The sequence below is a fragment of the Eucyclogobius newberryi genome, unplaced genomic scaffold (genome assembly GCF_026437365.1).
Source record: "Eucyclogobius newberryi isolate DKJ021-1_F unplaced genomic scaffold, fEucNew1.0.hap1 SCAF_7, whole genome shotgun sequence".
In the NCBI taxonomy this organism is placed as follows: Eukaryota; Metazoa; Chordata; class Actinopteri; order Gobiiformes; family Gobiidae; genus Eucyclogobius; species Eucyclogobius newberryi.
In genome coordinates, this window is record NW_027316389.1 from 30,786,561 (window position 1) to 30,809,441 (window position 22,881).

A 22,881-nucleotide genomic window follows, 5' to 3' on the forward strand; every position below is an offset into this window, starting at 1 on the left:
AGGACATGAGTACACACAGTACTTGGACTAGTAGAACTATTGTATTATTTATGTATTCATTTATTTATTTCAGGGACAGTGTAACAGCTGTTACAGTCATCTTAAAGCAGGGAATAAAAAAACAAGCAAGGATTTTACATAGAAGTTAGAAATAAAGGTAACTTTATTTGTACCCGAGGGTAGATTTGGTTGCAGGTAAAAGAGAGTGGGCTGCTCACACACACATAGACAACATTAATGACAGTGACAGAAAACGGACAGTGACATAACAGAGACGACTAGTGCTCCAGACATAGAGACATGGATAACAAGTATACAGACAGTTATTAGTGTCAGAATACAGCGGATAAAATACAGAATAAAAGCCATCATAGATACAAAAAACTAGTCCAGAATAAATAAATAAATAGATTAAGAAGGTCTGGCAATTTAGTATTTTTATAGCTGAGGGAACAAAACTGTCCCTGTATCTCTTTGTTTTGCACAGAGGCATTATGTACCTGCGGCCGGATGGAAGAAGCTGAAATTCACCATCTAGTGGATGGGATCCGTCTTCTAAGATGAACCCAACGAGCCTCTGTAGCTGCCAAGTGAGGAGGGATTCTGGGTTCAGCTGTGGCTCTCCCATCAGCCTACTAGCCCACCTCACAATTTGGTTGAGGGGGTTCTTATTTTTTAGGGGTAGGTTGCTGAACCAAGACACCAGGCTGAAGGAGATGACCGATTCAATAAAGCAGCGGTAGAACATGGTGACCATCTTTCTGTCCATGTGGGAGGAGGACAGTTTCCTCAATGCAAACGCTGGTTCCCCTTTTTATACACAGCTTCACAGTTTGCCTCAAAGTTTAGTTTCTTATCGATGATAGTCCCAAGATATGTATAATGATCTACACACTCCACTGTCTGACCCTTATGGCAAGTGGCCTGCAGGGGGCAGCAGAAGGAGCAGGTGTGGTTAGTGTGGACAGATCTGGTCTACAATGAGCCATTGTTTTAACTGTATTTTGAAGGTGTGATACGACTCCGACAGTCGTAGTGTGAGGTTCAGTCAGAGGCAGCGCGGACAGAAAAAGCAGTTTGACTGAAGGTACTTTTCCTGGAGGGGATAATGCTGCTCCTGTGGTTCTTCTGGGGCAGGTGGAGATGACAGACCATGAATGACTTCAGACTTGAGTATTTGAGCATGTTTTCAAAGCTGAGTAGTCTGTGTGAGTGTCGTATGGGGCAATGATGAGTGTGGTGTGGGTTTTTGTCCAGGATTTTGACAGTTGGTTTGTGAAGTGATTGCAGTGGTTTCAGTGATAGCCAGTGACCAGGAGGTCGAGAGCGTGTTGAGTGCATGAACATTTTAGCAGTTTGTGTGGACATTTGGTGATGGATATGTTTGAAATAGCAGAGATTACATTTGATCTTGTTACAGACTCTAACAATCTGCAGACGTTCTCCTGAAACAAACATGTCTGGGTCAGTATGGCCAGTGTTGGAGTTGGTGAAATTACTATGTTCAGCTGACATAGTGAAATTGCCACTCTTTTAGAATAGATTCTATGGCGAGGGGAAAAAAAGAAGAAATTACTTAAAGTGCTGCTTTAATTTGAGTACATGTCACTTTTGGGGATATTTAAAAAGTACTATAATCCTCACTACGGCACGTTTGTGGCATAGCACGGCACAGTATGAGCAAATGCCAATAAATCATGGACAAATATGCATAAACAAAGCTGTATATTTTTACAGCGAGTACTTAACAACATTAGTACTAGTCTCCACCGCAAACCAAAGCCTGCTTCTTCACTCGTGCTGATGTTCCAGGGTTTAACAGGTGACAGAGCAGCACATTAGCTCTGATTTAACGCTCACACGGCCGGACGCTGCGGGCTCATAAATCTGCAGAGGTGCCGAGGATTGTGGGTAATGGCCCATCCTGCCACGCTCCTGTCACTTTGGGTTCACCCTGGACCAGCTCAAAGGGCAGATCCCGAGGGTGAGGAACGACTATGAGACACAGCCAGTCCTCAGGGTGTAATTAGGTCACACTAAAAGGGGAAAGACAGTGAAATAAGTTTGAGAGAATGACTAAATACTACAATTAAATACAGCTGAAATGTAATAAATAAAGTACTGTGAAACGTGGATAATTCTGGGCAGAGATGGAAATAGGTGTTGGAAGTATTGAGGGATTCAGACTGGTTCGCTCAGCACCAAAGATCTTTTAGTGAAGCATCATTCAGTATTTAGAACAAAATCCAACTTCTCTCACCTCAGTTTAGTGCTTTGCTCATTGATTGTGCAGAAATCCACGTTGTTTTTTCATTCTCTTATGTTTCCCCCCCTTTCTTATTTCCTAATAAGTTTGTTTCGATACAGACGGATGCATAAACCACCTGTCAATCATCTGAACTCAGGGAGATTAAACCAGTGTTCAGACTGTTGTGCATTAGAGAGAAGCAAGTGTTCTTTGCTTGGGAAATGTTCAAGTAGATTAGAATTGAAAAAAATTTAATAAATAAAATATACTATTATCATAAGTATATGTCAATCGTTTTATTTTGATAGCTAAACACAACTAAAAAAAGGTAAATAGGTTAAGATTAAGGTTAAAGTTATGGTACACATTTAAGTCACTGTAGATAAACCTGATAGTTGGGGAATGACACCAATGACACTTATAATACTGTTAAATAAAAGATGTTTCTTGTTCTGGAGCTGTAGTGAATGGAGTTAGTACCAAGTGCACCAACTCAAGTCATTGTGCCTGGACTTATCATGAGAAAAAAGGGAGTTTTAACCATATTATTCCATTGTTCCCACTATGGGAAATGCCATAGGAAAATAGGGAGTGAGGAGCGCTTTCTCCACTGCCCATTTTAACGTAGTAGCTACGCTTTTTACACAAGAGACACAAACATGTGCGCGCACCATACGAGGAAGTGCTACACGCCGTGTTTTCTGTGGTTACGTCTTAAAACTGCATCTACAGACGTCTGTTACAAAAGATGTTTGTTTGATGCTTTCCAAGACGGAGAGATGATAAAAGAGGCGTTTATTGAAGCTGCTGATTCAAACCAGAAATATTAACTTCAATCAAAGCTCTCCAGCTATCGTGGAAAACAGTGACACGTCGCTCTGAAGCCACGGCCGAGGGTTTATGACGGCAACTTTGGAAGGACATCGCCGACTGTGAATGTTTCTCACTGCAATTAGACCAGTCAACACTACTGCTCATAAAAGAGCACACGCCAGGAGGACATTTTACAGTCTTTCAATAACTTTATCCAGAAAACCCAGTTTCCTATTTGCAAGCTCGTGTCCATGACCACGGATGGAGATGGTCGGCCGCACAAATGGATTCATCACTAAGTGTAGAGCGGATGATGCTTTCCCGGACTTTCTCAATTATCACTGCATAATACACTTATACATAATACATAATACACACATAAAAAATGCTCAACATGAAAGAGATAATGGATGTGACGACAAAGATCGACAGAGCTCTTCAAAGACGACTGGTGCTCATCTGGAGAAGACTGACAGCGACCGCTCAGAGTTGTTGCTACAGTGACGTGGCTCAGTCGAGGGAAATTCCTGCAGAGATTTCGGGAGCTCTGTCCAGAAATAAGGAGCTTCTTACTCGAAGCTAAGCACACAAAATACAGCCAACTAAATGACGAACAGCGGCTTCTAGACTTGGCTTTTCTAACCGATCTGACCAACATGTTAAATGACGAGTTAAATGTAGAGCTGCAAGGAAAAGACAAAACTGTTATTCATATGATCAGTTCAGTTAACGCTTTCAAACGAAAGAGGCGCCATCTGACCTCAAAGTTGCAGCGCAATGATTCTCCCAACAAAAACATATTTCATTTTAAAAAGTAATAATATGTAGATAATCAGTTGTTGTTGTTGTTGTTGTTGTTGTTGTTGTTGTTGTTGTTGTTGTTGTTGTTGTTGTTGTTGTTGTTGTTGTTGTTGTTGTTGTTGTTGTTGTTGTTGTTGTTGTTGTTGTTGTTGTTGTTGTTGTTGTTGTTGCTGTTGCTGTTGCTGTTGCTGTTGCTGTTGCTGTTGCTGTTGCTGCTGCTGCTGCTGCTGCTGCTGCTGCTGTTGCTGTTGCTGCTGCTGCTGCTGCTGCTGCTGCTGCTGCTGCTGCTGCTGCTGCTGCTGCTGCTGCTGCTGCTGCTGCTGCTGCTGCTTTAAATGGCGGCTGGCAGACAACTGCAAAGGTGCATTTAGCAGTAGATGGCGGTTTGTTGAAAGTAACACAAATTTAATTGAACAGTGGCCAGTTCAATTCTGATGTCCTGATCACATAATTGCAGTCAAATGTAAGATTTGTAAAATGTAAGAATCAGACTTAACATGCAAACAAACAACAAAACAACACATTTCTGATGTCAGCTCTGTCTATCTCTGTAATAGGTGCAGCTTTACATGATAAGCTGGTGCTCTAGTAGTAATAATAATAACGTGGTCGTAACTAGGGTTACACAACTGAAGAGAAATCACAGTTAGAGAAGGTGCAATTATCAAATGGCAAAGGCCGCAATTATTTAGATAATAACAGAATGTCCTCAGCAAATAACAACACATCTTCTGTTCATAGACACATCTCTTTGTATCTGTGGTTTAGTTCTTAGTCTTTATTGGACAGGACAGTGTGAAACGGGAAGGACGTGCAGGAAACTGTCAGAGGATTGAACTCACGACCCTGCGGCGGCTGCACGTGGAGCCGCTCGGCCACGGAGCGGCTCTCCTGTCATTTTTCAGACGTTTAATGCACTTTCAAACGTGCACTTTGAGCAGAACACTAAACATATACTGCAAATCACATCACAATCAGATTTCTTTCAACCCTAGACAGAACGTTCACATTTTGGTCGGATTTAAACCATATCAGCTGCTGCATTCAGCTCCTGATGAGTGACGTTCTTCTTGTTTGCTCCCGGTTTGAGCCCGATCTAATTCTAAAGTAGACTTTGTTTAGTCCTGGTTCAGCCTCGGCCTCATCTATGTTTATATAGATATTAGTTTATATATATATTAGTTTTGAGTCTAGTCCGTGCTGTTTGTGCAAATTGTTTAAATCGACCGAATCAAAATGTCCTCAGGTACAAAGTCAAATCCATTATGAGGCTTCTCTTTCCCTCATAAGGCGACATCAGAGAGAACCCATATTGAAAAAGACTAAATCATAATTAACCTGCAGTGCTTTTTTACTTCTTTTTTCACCCAATCCTCCTTTAGGCCTAACAATGATGTACCAAGCTCCAATCTGCCGAGTCCCTGCTGTGCCTCCAATCACAGCCACAGTACGGCGCCTCTTCTCCCCCTCCTCTATCTCCCTATAATCTTAATTGTATTTAAATTGCCTGTTTGTGTTGGGTGTAAACATGTTTGGTCATTTCCGAGTTGATGAGGTGAACTCTTTGCACCATCTCGGCTCCATCGGGAGAAGCGTTTTCGATTACAAGGAGGCTGTTTAGTTTGCTTTATCTGGCCGTGGTCCTTTATGCGTGCGCGTGCTCCGCTGGGTTAAATGGTTTTCTGTTTTCATAATGTCTTCGTTGAACTGCTATTTTACTGCTCAAAGAAAACGCTGAATCGTGAGTTTGGCTAAGTGCTGCTTGCGGAGGACAATCCAACTACAGGAGGACATAATTACAGGCCGATGCTTTCTTCCTGTTTGGCAAAAACACTACGTTACGAATAAGACTTACACAGATCTGAACCTGGAACTGAATCTGGACTAAACCAGGACTAAACCGGGACTAAACCGGGACTAAACCAGGACTATACCAGGACTATACCAGGACTAAACCAGGACTATACCGGGACTAAACCGGGACTATACCGGGACTAAACCGGGACTAAACCGGGACTAAACCGGGACTAAACCAGGACTATACCGGGACTATACCGGGACTATACCGGGACTAAACCGGGACTATACCGGGACTATACCGGGACTAAACCGGGACTAAACCGGGACTATACCGGGACTATACCGGGACTATACCGGGACTAAACCGGGACTAAACCGGGACTAAACCGGGACTAAACCGGGACTAAACCGGGACTATACCGGGACTATACCGGGACTATACCGGGACTATACCGGGACTATACCGGGACTATACCGGGACTAAACAGGGACTATACCGGGACTATACCGGGACTATACCGGGACTAAACCGGGACTATACCGGGACTATACCGGGACTATACCGGGACTATACCGGGACTAAACCGGGACTATACCGGGACTATACCGGGACTAAACCGGGACTATACCGGGACTAAACCGGGACTATACCGGGACTAAAGCGGGACTAAACCGGGACTATACCGGGACTAAACCGGGACTAAACCGGGACTATACCGGGACTATACCGGGACTATACCGGGACTATACCGGGACTAAACCGGGACTAAACCGGGACTATACCGGGACTAAACCGGGACTAAACCGGGACTATACCGGGACTAAACCGGGACTAAACCGGGACTAAACCGGGACTAAACCGGGACTATACCGGGACTAAACCGGGACTAAACCGGGACTATACCGGGACTAAACCGGGACTATACCGGGACTAAACCGGGACTAAACCGGGACTAAACCGGGACTAAACCGGGACTAAACCGGGACTATACCGGGACTATACCGGGACTAAACCGGGACTAAACCGGGACTATACCGGGACTAAACCGGGACTAAACCGGGACTATACCGGGACTAAACCGGGACTAAACCGGGACTATACCGGGACTATACCGGGACTAAACCGGGACTATACCGGGACTATACCGGGACTAAACCGGGACTATACCGGGACTATACCGGGACTATACCGGGACTATACCGGGACTATACCGGGAATAAACCGGGACTAAACCGGGACTATACCGGGACTATACCGGGACTAAACAGGGACTAAAGCGGGACTATACCGGGACTAAAGCGGGACTATACCGGGACTAAACCGGGACTAAACCGGGACTATACCGGGACTATACCGGGACTAAACCGGGACTAAACCGGGACTAAACCGGGACTAAACCGGGACTAAACCGGGACTAAACCGGGACTATACCGGGACTATACCGGGACTAAACCGGGACTAAACCGGGACTAAACCGGGACTATACCGGGACTAAACCGGGACTAAACCGGGACTATACCGGGACTAAACCGGGACTAAACCGGGACTATACCGGGACTATACCGGGACTAAACCGGGACTATACCGGGACTATACCGGGACTATACCGGGACTAAACCGGGACTATACCGGGACTATACCGGGACTATACCGGGACTAAACCGGGACTAAACCGGGACTATACCGGGACTATACCGGGACTAAACAGGGACTAAAGCGGGACTATACCGGGACTAAACCGGGACTAAACCGGGACTATACCGGGACTATACCGGGACTATACCGGGACTATACCGGGACTAAACAGGGACTAAACAGGGACTATACCGGGACTATACCGGGACTAAACCGGGACTATACCGGGACTATACCGGGACTATACCGGGACTAAACCGGGACTATACCGGGACTATACCGGGACTAAACCGGGACTATACCGGGACTAAACCGGGACTAAACCGGGACTATACCGGGACTATACCGGGACTAAACCGGGACTAAACCGGGACTATACCGGGACTAAACCGGGACTATACCGGGACTAAACCGGGACTAAACCGGGACTATACCGGGACTATACCGGGACTAAACCGGGACTAAACCGGGACTATACCGGGACTAAAGCGGGACTATACCGGGACTAAACCGGGACTAAACCGGGACTATACCGGGACTAAACCGGGACTAAACCGGGACTATACCGGGACTAAACCGGGACTAAACCGGGACTAAACCGGGACTAAACCGGGACTATACCAGGACTAAACCGGGACTATACCGGGACTAAACCGGGACTAAACCGGGACTATACCGGGACTATACCGGGACCGGGACTATACCGGGACTAAACCGGGACTAAACCGGGACAATATCAGGACTAAACCAGGACTAAACCAGGACTAAACCAGAACTATACCAGGACTAAACCAGGACTATACCAGGACTAAACCAGGACTAAACCAGGACTATACCAGGACTAAACCAGGACTAAACCAGGACTAAACCAGAACTAAACCGAGACTATACCAGGACTAAACCAGGACTAAACCAGGACTAAACCAGGACTAAACCAGGACTATACTAGGACTAAACCAGGACTAAACCAGGACTAAACTAGGACTAAACCAGGACTAAACCAGAACTATACCAGGACTAAACCAGGACTAAACCAGGACTAAACCAGGACTAAACCAGGACTAAACCAGGACTAAACCAGGACTAAACCAGGACTATACCAGGACTAAACCAGGACTATACCAGGACTAAACCAGGACTAAACCAGAACTGTGAGGACAAAACATCAGAACTAAACTCAGGAAAACGCACACCGAGTCACGTTCTTTAGAATCTTCAGTCACATTTCCATAGCGCTGCCTGATATTTGACATTATTTATGACATTTATGTGCCTTAATTTGTTAGTCAAACTCTATCAAACAAAAAATTTAGCAAAACCAAAGCTAAATCAAGCCTAATTAAGACTTAATGAGAAAAAAAACTGTACATTTCTTTCAGATGGAGAATCTTGATATTACTGCAACACATTAGCCGATATTGCAGGATCAATACATTTGAACTATTGTTCAGCCCTCCTTATCTGTTCAAATCAGTCTTTATTTACAATGATTCAAAGATATTTACTGATATATCAATATAGTCGGGATCTGACGTGTCCAACTACATGAGCAAATGCATGTGCCAAATACAGACATTTAAATTAGCCAAGAAATGTCTTAAAAGAGGACAAAACATCACACAACAGAGAATTATGTGCAGCGCCATCACATGTTAACTTCTGTTTTAGAATGTTCTGCAGAATGGAATTGAACTGATCCATCGCCAAGTTTTTCAAGGTATTTGTGAGCAATAGAAACACATGTTATGCACCAGAAAAGTAAAGCTTTAATCAGGTAGTTGTAACGATCAAGTAAAGTACAAAGCAGTGTTTCTGAACGTGTACATTTGAGGTAGAAAAAAGTAATCAATGTCAAAATCATATGCGGTGAACCAAGCTGGAGCTTCACCGCCGTTTAATTAAACCCTGATTTAAATGGATTTAGCAGATAACGACCTGTAGGTATCCCAGCATGCCGTGCGGTCAGCCGAGGAGGACGTGAGGCAGCGGCGGTAAAAACACAGCTGGCGTCCAAATCCATAACACAGATTAGAGGCTTTTGGTGCAGGGCCAAAGACAGTGGCCATTGGACTGGAACCACGTCACAACTACACGCACAGACCTCCTCCACCACAGACACACCCCAGCTCCACCTCAGCACCACCTCAGCTCCACCCCAGCTCCACCACAGACACACCCCAGCTCCACCTCAGCACCACCTCAGCTCCACCCCAGCTCCACCTCAGCACCACCTCAGCTCCACCCCAGCTCCACCTCAGCTCCACCTCAGCTCCACCTCAGCTCCACCCCAGCTCCACCTCAGGACCACCTCAGCTCCACCTCAGCTCCACCTCAGCTCCACCCCAGCTCCACCTCAGCACCACCTCAGCTCCACCTCAGCACCACCTCAGCTCCACCCCAGCTCCACCTCAGCACCACCTCAGCTCCACCTCAGCACCACCTCAGCTCCACCCCAGCTCCACCCCAGCTCCACCCCCAGCTCCACCTCAGCTCCACCTCAGCACCACCTCAGCTCCACCTCAGCACCACCTCAGCTCCACCCCAGCTCCACCCCAGCTCCACCTCAGCTCCACCCCAGCTCCACCTCAGCACCACCTCAGCTCCACCCCAGCTCCACCTCAGCACCACCTCAGCTCCACCTCAGCACCACCTCAGCTCCACCCCAGCTCCACCCCCAGCTCCACCTCAGCTCCACCTCAGCACCACCTCAGCTCCACCTCAGCTCCACCTCAGCTCCACCTCAGCACCACCTCAGCAACACCCCAGCACCACCCCAGCACCACCACCCCAGCACTACCACCCCACACCACCCCAGCACTACCACCCCAGCACTACCACCCCAGCACCACCACCCCAGCACCACCACCCCAGCACAACCACCCCAGCACCACCCCAGCACTACCACCCCACACCACCCCAGCACTACCACCCCAGCACTACCACCACAGCACCACCACCCCAGCACTACCACCCCAGCACCACCCCAGCACCACCACCCCAGCACTACCACCCCAGCACTACCACCCCAGCACTACCACCCCAGCACCACCCCAGCACCACCACCCCAGCACTACCACCCCAGCACTACCACCCCAGCACTACCACCACAGCACCACCACCCCAGCACTACCACCCCAGCACTACCACCCCAGCACTACCACCCCAGCACTACCACCCCAGCACTACCACCCCAGCACCACCACCCCAGCACCACCACCCCAGCACTACCACCCCAGAACCACCACCCCAGCACTACCACCCCAGCACTACCACCCCAGCACCACCACCCCAGCACTACCACCCCAGCACTACCACCCCACACCACCCCAGCACTACCACCCCAGCACTACCACCGCAGCACCACCACCCCAGCACTACCACCCCAGCACCACCCCAGCACTACCACCCCAGCACCACCACCCCAGCACTACCACCCCAGCACTACCACCCCAGCACTACCACCCCAGCACCACCACCCCAGCACTACCACCCCAGCACTACCACCACAGCACTACCATCACAGCACCACCCCAGCACTACCACCCCAGCACTACCACCCCAGCACTACCACCCCAGCACTACCACCCCAGCACCACCACCCCAGCACTACCACCCCAGCACTACCACCACAGCACTACCATCACAGCACCACCCCAGCACTACCACCCCAGCACTACCACCACAGCACTACCATCACAGCACCACCCCAGCACTACCACCCCAGCACTACCACCCCAGCACTACCACCCCAGCACTACCACCCCAGCACTACCACCCCAGCACTACCACCCCAGCACCACCCCTGCTCCACCTTAGCACCACCTCAGTACCACCACAGCACCACGCAACATCATTCTTAATTGTATTCATTAATCATCTTCCAAAGGATGTCATCTTCGTTTACGTCTCTCCAGGTTGAAGTGTCATTAAGTGCGTGCGACAGACAAAAATAAATACCTCCATTTCATTTTTTAAATACATTTTTTAATGTTTTATCACCATGACAATATTCAGTTAATATTATGGCAATTAGAACTGTGTCTTGAAGGAGGTGTTGCACAAAAAAATCATTGACTAAAAAAAGTGCAGAAATATCACTTTACCTTATTTGAAAGATAACATTTCAGTTTTTAATTGTATATTATAAATACTCATTAGTCTGATGTTGCATTAGTTCAAATATGAAGAAAATATACATATTAAAAACCGAAATCCATTTTGAACAGAGGAAATTCAAAGCCAACTCAACCAGGAAGACTGTTTCCTTCTTCAAGCCAATCACAATCAGTCACTTATATCTTTCAACCAATCAGCTCAGACGATTATGTACAGTAAATGATCTTCTTTTTCAGATCAGACCATCTCCTCCTCCTCCTCCTCCTCCTCCTCCTCCTCCTCCTCCTCCTCACCATCTCCTCCTACTCACCATCTCCTCAACCTCACCATCTCCTCCTACTCACCATCTCCTCCTCACCATCTCCTCACCATCTCCTCCTCCTCACCATCTCCTCCTCACCATCTCCTCCTCCTCACCATCTCCTCACCATCTTCTCCTCCTTACCATCTCCTCCTCCTCCTCCTCACCATCTCCTCCTCCTCACCATCTCCTCCTCCTCACCATCTCCTCCTCCTCACCATCTCCTCCTCCTCCTCACCATCTCCTCCTCCTCACCATCTCCTCCTCCTCACCATCTTCTCCTCCTCACCATCTCCTCCTCACCATCTCCTCCTCCTCACCATCTCCTCCTCACCATCTTCTCCTCCTCACCATCTCCTCCTCCTCACCATCTCCTCCTCACCATCTCCTCCTCACCATCTTCTCCTCCTCACCATCTCCTCATCCTCACCATCTCCTCAACCTCACCATCTCCTCCTCCTCACCATCTCCTCCTCACCATCTCCTCCTCACCATCTCCTCCTCCTCACCATCTCCTCAACCTCACCATCTCCTCCTCCTCACCATCTCCTCAACCTCACCATCTCCTCCTCCTCCTCCTCCTCCTCACCATCTCCTCCTCCTCACCATCTCCTCAACCTCACCATCTCCTCCTCCTCACCATCTCCTCAACCTCACCATCTCCTCCTCCTCACCATCTCCTCCTCCTCACCATCTCCTCCTCCTCACCATCTCCTCCTCCTCACCATCTCCTCCTCCTCACCATCTCCTCCTCCTCCTCACCATCTTCTCCTCCTCCACACCATCTCCTCCTCCTCCTCCTCACCATCTCCTCCTCCTCACCATCTCCTCAACCTCACCATCTCCTCCTCCTCACCATCTCCTCCTCCTCCTCCTCACCATCTCCTCCTCCTCCTCAACCTCACCATCTTCTCCTCCTCACCATCTCCTCCTCCTCACCATCTCCTCCTCACCATCTCCTTCTCCTCACCATCTCCTCAACCTCACCATCTTCTCCTCCTCACCATCTCCTCCTCCTCACCATCTCCTCCTCCTCACCATCTCCTCCTCCTCACCATCTCCTCAACCTCACCATCTCTCCTCACCATCTCCTCCTCACCATCTCCTCCTCCTCACCATCTCCTCCTCACCATCTTCTCCTCCTCACCATCTCCTCCTCCTCACCATCTCCTCCTCACCATCTCCTCCTCACCATCTTCTCCTCCTCACCATCTCCTCCTCCTCACCATCTCCTCAACCTCACCATCTCCTCCTCCTCACCATCTCCTCCTCACCATCTCCTCCTCACCATCTCCTCCTCCTCACCATCTCCTCAACCTCACCATCTCCTCCTCCTCACCATCTCCTCAACCTCACCATCTCCTCCTCCTCCTCCTCCTCCTCCTCCTCACCATCTCCTCCTCCTCACCATCTCCTCAACCTCACCATCTCCTCCTCCTCACCATCTCCTCAACCTCACCATCTCCTCCTCCTCCTCCTCAACCTCACCATCTCCTCCTCCTCACCATCTCCTCCTCCTCCTCCTCACCATCTCCTCCTCCTCACCATCTCCTCCTCCTCACCATCTCCTCAACCTCACCATCTCCTCCTCCTCACCATCTCCTCCTCCTCCTCACCATCTCCTCCTCCTCCTCCTCACCATCTCCTCCTCCTCACCATCTCCTCAACCTCACCATCTCCTCCTCCTCACCATCTCCTCCTCCTCCTCCTCACCATCTCCTCCTCCTCCTCAACCTCACCATCTTCTCCTCCTCACCATCTCCTCCTCACCATCTCCTCCTCCTCACCATCTCCTCCTCACCATCTCCTCCTCCTCACCATCTCCTCAACCTCACCATCTCCTCCTCCTCACCATCTCCTCCTCCTCACCATCTCCTCCTCCTCACCATCTCCTCAACCTCACCATCTTCTCCTCAACCTCACCATCTTCTCCTCCTCACCATCTCCTCCTCACCATCTCCTCCTCCTCACCATCTCCTCCTCCTCACCATCTTCTCCTCCTCACCATCTCCTCCTCACCATCTCCTCCTCCTCACCATCTCCTCCTCACCATCTCCTCCTCACCATCTCCTCCTCCTCACCATCTCCTCCTCCTCACCATCTCCTCCTCACCATCTCCTCCTCCTCACCATCTTCTCCTCCTCACCATCTCCTCCTCCTCACCATCTCCTCCTCCTCACCATCTCTCCTCCTCACCATCTCCTCCTCACCATCTTCTCCTCCTCACCATCTCCTCCTCCTCACCATCTCCTCCTCACCATCTTCTCCTCCTCACCATCTCCTCCTCCTCACCATCTCCTCCTCCTCACCATCTCCCCCTCACCATCTTCTCCTCCTCACCATCTCCTCCTCCTCACCATCTCCTCACCATCTCCTCCTCCTCACCATCTTCTCCTCACCATCTCCTCCTCCTCACCATCTTCTCCTCCTCACCATCTCCTCCTCACCATCTTCTCCTCCTCACCATCTCCTCCTCCTCACCATCTCCTCCTCACCATCTCCTCCTCCTCACCATCTCCTCCTCCTCACCATCTCCTCCTCCTCACCATCTCCTCAACCTCACCATCTTCTCCTCAACCTCACCATCTTCTCCTCCTCACCATCTCCTCCTCACCATCTCCTCCTCCTCACCATCTCCTCCTCCTCACCATCTTCTCCTCCTCACCATCTCCTCCTCACCATCTCCTCCTCCTCACCATCTCCTCCTCACCATCTCCTCCTCACCATCTCCTCCTCCTCACCATCTCCTCCTCACCATCTCCTCCTCCTCACCATCTCCTCCTCACCATCTCCTCCTCCTCACCATCTTCTCCTCCTCACCATCTCCTCCTCCTCACCATCTCCTCCTCACCATCTCCTCCTCCTCACCATCTTCTCCTCCTCACCATCTCCTCCTCACCATCTTCTCCTCCTCACCATCTCCTCCTCCTCACCATCTCCTCCTCCTCACCATCTCCTCCTCACCATCTTCTCCTCCTCACCATCTCCTCCTCCTCACCATCTCCTCCTCCTCACCATCTCCTCCTCCTCACCATCTCCTCCTCCTCACCATCTCCCCCTCACCATCTTCTCCTCCTCACCATCTCCTCCTCCTCACCATCTCCTCACCATCTCCTCCTCCTCACCATCTTCTCCTCACCATCTCCTCCTCCTCACCATCTTCTCCTCCTCACCATCTCCTCCTCACCATCTTCTCCTCCTCACCATCTCCTCCTCCTCACCATCTCCTCCTCACCATCTCCTCCTCCTCACCATCTTCTCCTCCTCACCATCTCCTCCTCCTCACCATCTCCTCCTCACCATCTCCTCCTCCTCACCATCTTCTCCTCACCATCTCCTACTCACCATCTCCTCCTCCTCACCATCTCCTCCTCACCATCTTCTCCTCCTCACCATCTCCTCCTCACCATCTCCTCCTCACCATCTTCTCCTCCTCACCATCTCCTCCTCCTCACAATCTCCTCCTCACCATCTCCTCACCATCTCCTCCTCACCATCTCCTCCTTCTCACCATCTCCTCCTCCTCACAATCTCCTCCTCACCATCTCCTCACCATCTCCTCCTCACCATCTCCTCCTCCTCACCATCTTCTCCTCCTCACCATCTCCTCCTCCTCACCATCTCCTCCTCACCATCTCCTCCTCCTCACCATCTTCTCCTCACCATCTCCTACTCACCATCTCCTCCTCCTCACCATCTCCTCCTCACCATCTTCTCCTCCTCACCATCTCCTCCTCACCATCTCCTCCTCACCATCTTCTCCTCCTCACCATCTCCTCCTCCTCACCATCTCCTCCTCACCATCTCCTCCTCCTCACCATCTTCTCCTCACCATCTCCTACTCACCATCTCCTCCTCCTCACCATCTCCTCCTCACCATCTTCTCCTCCTCACCATCTCCTCCTCACCATCTCCTCCTCACCATCTTCTCCTCCTCACCATCTCCTCCTCACCATCTCCTCCTCACCATCTTCTCCTTCTCACCATCTCCTCCTCCTCACAATCTCCTCCTCACCATCTCCTCACCATCTCCTCCTCACCATCTCCTCCTCCTCACCATCTTCTCCTCCTCACCATCTCCTCCTCCTCACCATCTCCTCCTCACCATCTCCTCCTCCTCACCATCTTCTCCTCACCATCTCCTACTCACCATCTCCTCCTCCTCACCATCTCCTCCTCACCATCTTCTCCTCCTCACCATCTCCTCCTCACCATCTCCTCCTCACCATCTTCTCCTCCTCACAATCTCCTCCTCACCATCTCCTCACCATCTCCTCCTCACCATCTCCTCCTTCTCACCATCTTCTCCTCACCATCTCCTACTCACCATCTCCTCCTCCTCACCATCTCCTCCTCACCATCTTCTCCTCCTCACCATCTCCTCCTCCCCACCATCTCCTCCTCACCATCTCCTCCTCACCATCTTCTCCTCCTCACCATCTCCTCCTCACCAACTCCTCCTCCTCACCATCTCCTCCTCACCATCTTCTCCTCCTCACCATCTCCTCCTCCTCACCATCTCCTCCTCCTCACCATCTCCTCCTCACCATCTTCTCCTCCTCACCATCTCCTCCTCCTCACCATCTCCTCCTCCTCACCATCTCCTCCTCCTCACCATCTCCTCCTCACCATCTCCTCCTCACCATCTCCTCCTCCTCACCATCTCCTCCTCCTCACCATCTCCTCCTCCTCACCATCTCCTCCTCACCATCTCCTCCTCACCATCTTCTCCTCCTCACCATCTCCTCCTCCTCACCATCTCCTCCTCCTCACCATCTCCTCCTCCTCACCATCTCCTCCTCCTCACCATCTCCTCCTCACCATCTTCTCCTCCTCACCATCTCCTCCTCCTCACCATCTCCTCCTCACCATTTCCTCCTCACCATCTCCTCCTCACCATCTCCTCCTCCTCACCATCTCCTCCTCACCATCACCACCACGTTCAGGTCTGTCTAAGTCTTTCCAGATTGAAATGCTTTGAGTGTAAGTGACCGTTCATTATTCAGACGTATGGAGCAGCAGCAGCACAGGCCGAGGAGACAGTGGTACAAATGAGGCAGCTGCTAAATCCAAGTGCTCTTGTGAATAATGAGGCTGTGGACTGTAAGGTTCTCTCACTCCTGCAACTGGTCATAGGACGCAGCTGCCCACTATATTATGTAAAAATAAAATCTAGAGCGTTGAAATGTACTGTACAAATGTCTTGACTCCACAAATAAATGAAGGGCCCAAGCGAAACAAATCAAACATGCTATTTTAGCTTTTTGATTTATATATAATGTACCGGTTCACATAGAAGCGCTTTGCAAGTTTAGATGAAGATGTTTTTTCTCTCAACTGGATTTAACAAAAGTTTGACTTCTCGGCTGTTGTGGCCAATCAGATTCAATTATTCGTCATAGCGAGAGACTTTCCAGAGTGACTTAAAGTGCCTATGACAGCTCGGATGACTTATTGAACTCAAATGGAGTTAAGATAATTATGCTTAGAATGTTGCTAAAAATTATACAGATTTGATCACAGAATAGCACATTTTTTAGGTTTATAATTTCACTTCCTGTTCCTAGGAAAATACCCTACAAACACAGGGCAAAAACTCATATAATGTCACTTTTTTATTTAATGAATAAAAATAGATTTGAGCACCTTTATTTTCTTGAATTTATGCTTAGAGAGTCAAAAAAGTTGTTTCTTTGTGTAAATTTTGCATAAACTTTGTCTGGAATGAGTGTCCCTCGAGTGATGTCACTTCCTGTCATTTTCTACCAATTTCTCCACAAATACCTACTCAATTGGTGTAAAGCTATAATTTATATCTACAACAGGTATAAATACACCAAATAAAGTAATCGTAAAAACCTGTCATAGGCACTTTAACTCAGAGCGATCAATCTAGCGTAAGTACTTTTAATTTAATGCTAATGCTACACTGTGGAACATCAGGTGGCCGACCCTCTAGGCCTCATCATTTCTAGTGTCTACAAGGAGCTGACATTTACATATTCAATGTATAAATGATGATTGACTAAAAAAATATCCTTTTTAACTTCTTTTTTGCAATTTAACGTGTCTTTTTTGCCTGAACATGTCTAGATTTAACTAATACAACCCAGATTTAGAGGGATTCAGTGACTCGATGATCACATCTTTAGTGCTTCTTGGTTGTGCTCATTTCCTGCTGTAATTGTCCTCTTTAAATACACCAGGTTGTTTTCCAGATGGGTCCGGCCTCCTTCCTGTTCCCTTTATCAAAATGAAAAAGGCCAAAGCTGCTCTCAGGCTGAGGACAAAATACTTCATTTATCACTGCCAGCTCAGACTATAAAAGAAAGTGAGACTAATTTGAACACTTTAGGACCTATACGAGTTTGAACTGTCATCCACAATTCTATAGAAAAGAATATCTGGTATTGGTAACTTTTACAAAATTCGTAACAATTTCAAGTCATTTCAGTTGAGATCGTTATATCCCCAGCTACGGCAATAATTTGAATGTCTCTTTGTGCTTTCCTCCTTTTTTCACCCTGCAGTTCAATAAAGGCTGCGAGAACTGTCTTAACATTTACTCCTATACTACAAGAATACAGGCTCAACAATAGACGAATAAGAAGTTTAATCAGCGGTACAAGAACACATGAATGAGTAAAGAAAGTACTAGGCTATTATCATGGTTGAAATTAACAGTTTATTGAGCTTTAAATGTTTGTATCGTGACTCTACAAGACAAATAACAAAAAATAACTGGTATAACTATTGAGTACTAGTCCTAACAATCCAGCAAAAGCAGCACTTTCTTTGCCAGACAACACCAAAAACATTTTAATATCATCAAATTATGAATTAAATGCCAAAACACGATTTTACCGATGGAAGTCATGTCTCCTGCTTGGTTGTCATGGGGCAGACGCTCGCCTTTCACCCCAGTTCTCATTTGTTTTGTTGATCTCAGAATGGACTAATCCCGTGTCTCTCGGGGCAGCACTAAATGAGTTGTGTTACTGTCCCGCCGGCTGCAGAGCTGTCCCGAGAGCCCTGTGAGAGTTTTAAATCCTGCTCTGGACCGGCCAGTGGTGGTGGTGTTAATCCGTGAGCCGGGATTTAGTTGGCGTTTGGCGGGGGATTGTCCGTAAACACAAAATTAGGTTAAAACTAAAGGCAGCTGGACTGTCACACAACAAACTGAGCAGCGAATCAGGACTGCTCAGGATCCATCCACTGATCGTTTTACATGGAAACAATCAGCTTTAAACCATGTTATGACATCATTCATTTACATATTTTAGTTTTGATTGATTCATAATCCTGTTTGAGGCGCGAGTGCTCAGAAAATGTGTTTTCACCTATCCCATATCTCCACCCACTTCTCCGTATTTTTGCTGGCGATTTGAAAAAAAATCAGACTCCGGGGTAAAAATATTTTCAATTTAAGTTGTTTAAGATCAATATTGCGGTTCACAATTAACAAAACGTAATACTTAAGATCTACGCTTGTTATAGTTTAATGCTAAACACTAGAAAAAAGCCTAATAATTCTTTAACTCGCTTTACTGCTGGTCCCACATCTGAGACATTGCATCGAAACACTGAACCCTACGATACGGCCCGGAGTCTATACATTTGTGGAAGAGTATTTAAAGGCCACACAAACCCCTGCAGAACAATTAAAACACAACTTTGAGATAATGCTGTGGAAACATGGTACAGTCTGTCTCCTTGATGTTTCCAGAAGTATAATGCAAAATGATGTATATGCTTTGGAAATGCTTGGAATTCATCAGTAGGCGCATTGAAAAAGGACGAAGTTTATGATGCTGAAAGGTATCGTGGGTTTCAGCTTCCTGTTATGTGCGACATTTTGAGGACTTTTCACCATTCAAAGGTGTTATTTTGCTCAAAGAGGGAAGTATTTTGATTGTGATTAGATCAAATGAATTCAAAAGACTGACAGACTAATATAAAGGAATCACATGTATTTCATTATGGATCAAAACTGCAAAATAAACTGTTTTTATGCAGAAGAAGACAGGTTCTGTGGTTGTTTGTGGAGGGAAATTATGTTTTTTGAGCTCCAGAAAAGGACCAAAACTTGCATGAACGATGTGTTACTGTAAATAGACTGACCTGATGATGACGCTGTTTCCTCTTTTGGTGGCGGTTGGACGAGTGTTTCTCAGCTCACTGGTCATGGCGCTGTCTGAAAATGAAAATAAAACAGTTAAAACACGTCACATTTCCAAATAATAGGCCATAAAAAGCCGTGTAATGTGAAATGATCTGTCAATGGATTTAGGAAGATGTTTTTTTCTCATAAATTGCCAAAAACTTAAAGATAAATACCATTTGTGAGGTTTGGATGATAATACTAGAAATGTTCCTGATAGTAGTAAGGGTTGGCGTTCAAACATTAAAAATAAATCACAATTTACATGTACATTTTTACAGCATGTACAGACAGTACATTTACCAGTATTTTATTTTTATTCTTTTAAACTACTGTCTTGACAAATGGATTTTATTTACCCTGTTATTCTCTCTGTCTCCTCGCTGTCGCACTGAGCCAACATTTGGATGGGATTTAATTGAAATCTGGGACCAGCCTGTCTCTCCATGACCTCCATTGGAGCCCTGACCCCCCATGAGTCACTGTGGATGCGGCAGCTGGCCCTTTAGCTTCCCATCATGCATCTCTCCTTTCCCCCTCGTCCCCCACTGCTGAGACAGTTTGTGGGACATTATTCTTTTGGCGTGGGGTTTGCGATTGCTGTCAGTGGAAACAACACTATTATTTTAGTGAAGTTAGGAGGACGTGAAGTCCTCCTAACCTAAAATAATCAAGACTAAACAAGAACTAAACCAGGTCTAAACCAAGACTGAACCAAGATATGAACTGACACAAACAAGTCCAAAAAGGTCAGAAGACATTGATTAAAGAAGGACTAAACCAGGACTGTAGGACTAAACTATTCAACTAGGACCAAATCATCACAGAATCAGGACCAAATCATCACAGAATCAGGACTAAATCATCACAGAATCAGGACTAAATCATCACAGAATCAGGACTAAATTAGGACTAAATCATCACAGAATCAGGACTAAATTAGGTCTAAACCAGGTCTAAACCAGGTCTCAACCAGGTCTAAATCAGGTCTAAACCAGGTCTAAACCAGGTCTAAACCAGGTCTAAACCAGGTCTAAATCAGGTCTAAACCAGGTCTTAACCAGGTCTAAATCAGGTCTAAACCAGGTCTAAATCAGGTCTAAACCAGATCTAAACCAGATCTAAACCAGGTCTAAATCAGGTCTACATCAGGTCTAAACCAGGTCTAAATCAGGTCTAAATCAGGTCTAAACCAGGTCTAAATCAGGTCTAAATCAGGTCTAAACCAGGTCTAAATCAGGTCTAAATCAGGTCTAAACCAGGTCTAAATCAGGTCTAAAGCAGGTCTAAATCAGGTGTAAACCAGGTCTAAATCAGGTCTAAACCAGGTCTACATCAGGTCTAAATCAGGTCTAAACCAGGTCTAAATCAGGTCTAAATCAGGTCTAAACCAGGTCTAAATCAGGTCTAAAGCAGGTCTAAATCAGGTGTAAACCAGGTCTAAATCAGGTCTAAACCAGGTCTACATCAGGTCTAAATCAGGTCTAAACCAGGTCTAAACCAGGTCTAAATCAGGTCTAAACCAGGTCTAAATCAGGTCTAAATCAGGTCTAAACCAGGTCTAAACCAGGTCTAAACCAGGTCTAAAGCAGGTCTAAATCAGGTGTAAACCAGGTCTAAATCAGGTCTAAACCAGGTCTACATCAGGTCTAAATCAGGTCTAAACCAGGTCTAAATCAGGTCTAAATCAGGTCTAAACCAGGTCTAAATCAGGTCTAAAGCAGGTCTAAATCAGGTGTAAACCAGGTCTAAATCAGGTCTAAACCAGGTCTACATCAGGTCTAAATCAGGTCTAAACCAGGTCTAAATCAGGTCTAAATCAGGTCTAAACCAGGTCTAAATCAGGACTGAACCAGATTAACAAAACCAGGACATGGACCAATACAAAACAAATCTCAAAGTTTTGAAATAAATGGATGAAACTGGAAGTAGACAGGACTAAACTAAGCTTTACTGTGCATTGCCAAATCGTGAATTGCGAGGGGGAAAAAACTAGGTATAAAGACAAAACTGAGGTAAATGAACAGAAGTCTGAGCCATAAATAACTTCAGGTCATAAGACTAAACCAGTTCTGAACCAGGTCTAAACTACCGTAAGTCTGACCATTCACCTTATTCCAGAAGTTGCTACATTCGCCGCCGTTAATTCTATCCCTCCTTCTGCCCGAATCATTTTACACAGAGCTGCCGATCTCAACAGAAAATAAGCTCTACACGGACACAAAGCTGTTCAGAGAAAATGCAATAGAAATGCCAAAACAACAGAAGTACAGATCTTAAATGATCCAAAGCTTCCATTTTATCACCAAACACTGACTTAATTTTATGATAAACTGCCAGTGATGATCATTTTTACAATTTAACCGGCGTGCTTCGCTAAACAAAGCTAGCGCACGTTAGCATCAGCCGTTTCCTGTTTATCGACGCATGGCAATCGCGGCAAAAATATTATGCTTACAGAGCTGAGGGCGTCTAACGATATCCAAACCCCAATGCATTATACAAAGAGACGTGAACACGCAGCATAGAGGTGCTTCACAAAAACACTGAATAAAAGAATAAAAACACAAAGAACTTACAGTGAGCAACACACATACAACAATATACAGTCAAATCAGTCCCTAAAAGCAACTGTAATTAAAATGCTTTGCCTATATCCCACAGTGTGGCATTAATGTTATTCAAATTATATTCAGGAAGATTTTTCCACAAATAAAACATGTGTAATTGAATGAATGCAAGATAGTTTAATACCATCCCAGATAAAGCAATAACATTTCCATGGAGACAAGCAGGTGGCGGACCCTCTTCCAGAAACCTTTAAAGTCTATAATCAGAAGCAGATTCACACCCGGTCTATGAACCAAGACTAAACCAAGACTCAAATGATTAAAAGTACAGGTTGTCCGTCACCATGTCAGATGTTTGGGAGCCTGTAACTGTCTGAGATAAATCGTTGACGGTGCCGGGTCGCTGTGGTGTACCGAGCTGGGATTGTGTATTAT

At 47.0% G+C, this 22,881-nt stretch overlaps 1 protein-coding gene across 2 annotated transcripts in view; it reads right to left on the bottom strand.

Annotated features, from left to right (window-relative positions):
- LOC140348676 (uncharacterized) overlaps window positions 1-22,881 on the bottom strand; it is a 55,265-nt gene that overhangs the window by 30,058 nt on the left and 2,326 nt on the right. For both annotated transcript variants that reach the window (XM_072434706.1, XM_072434705.1), the window contains exon 2: window positions 19,837-19,909. In XM_072434706.1, coding sequence (XP_072290807.1) covers window positions 19,837-19,909 — 73 coding nt within the window. The remainder of the gene's footprint in view (window positions 1-19,836; window positions 19,910-22,881) is intronic.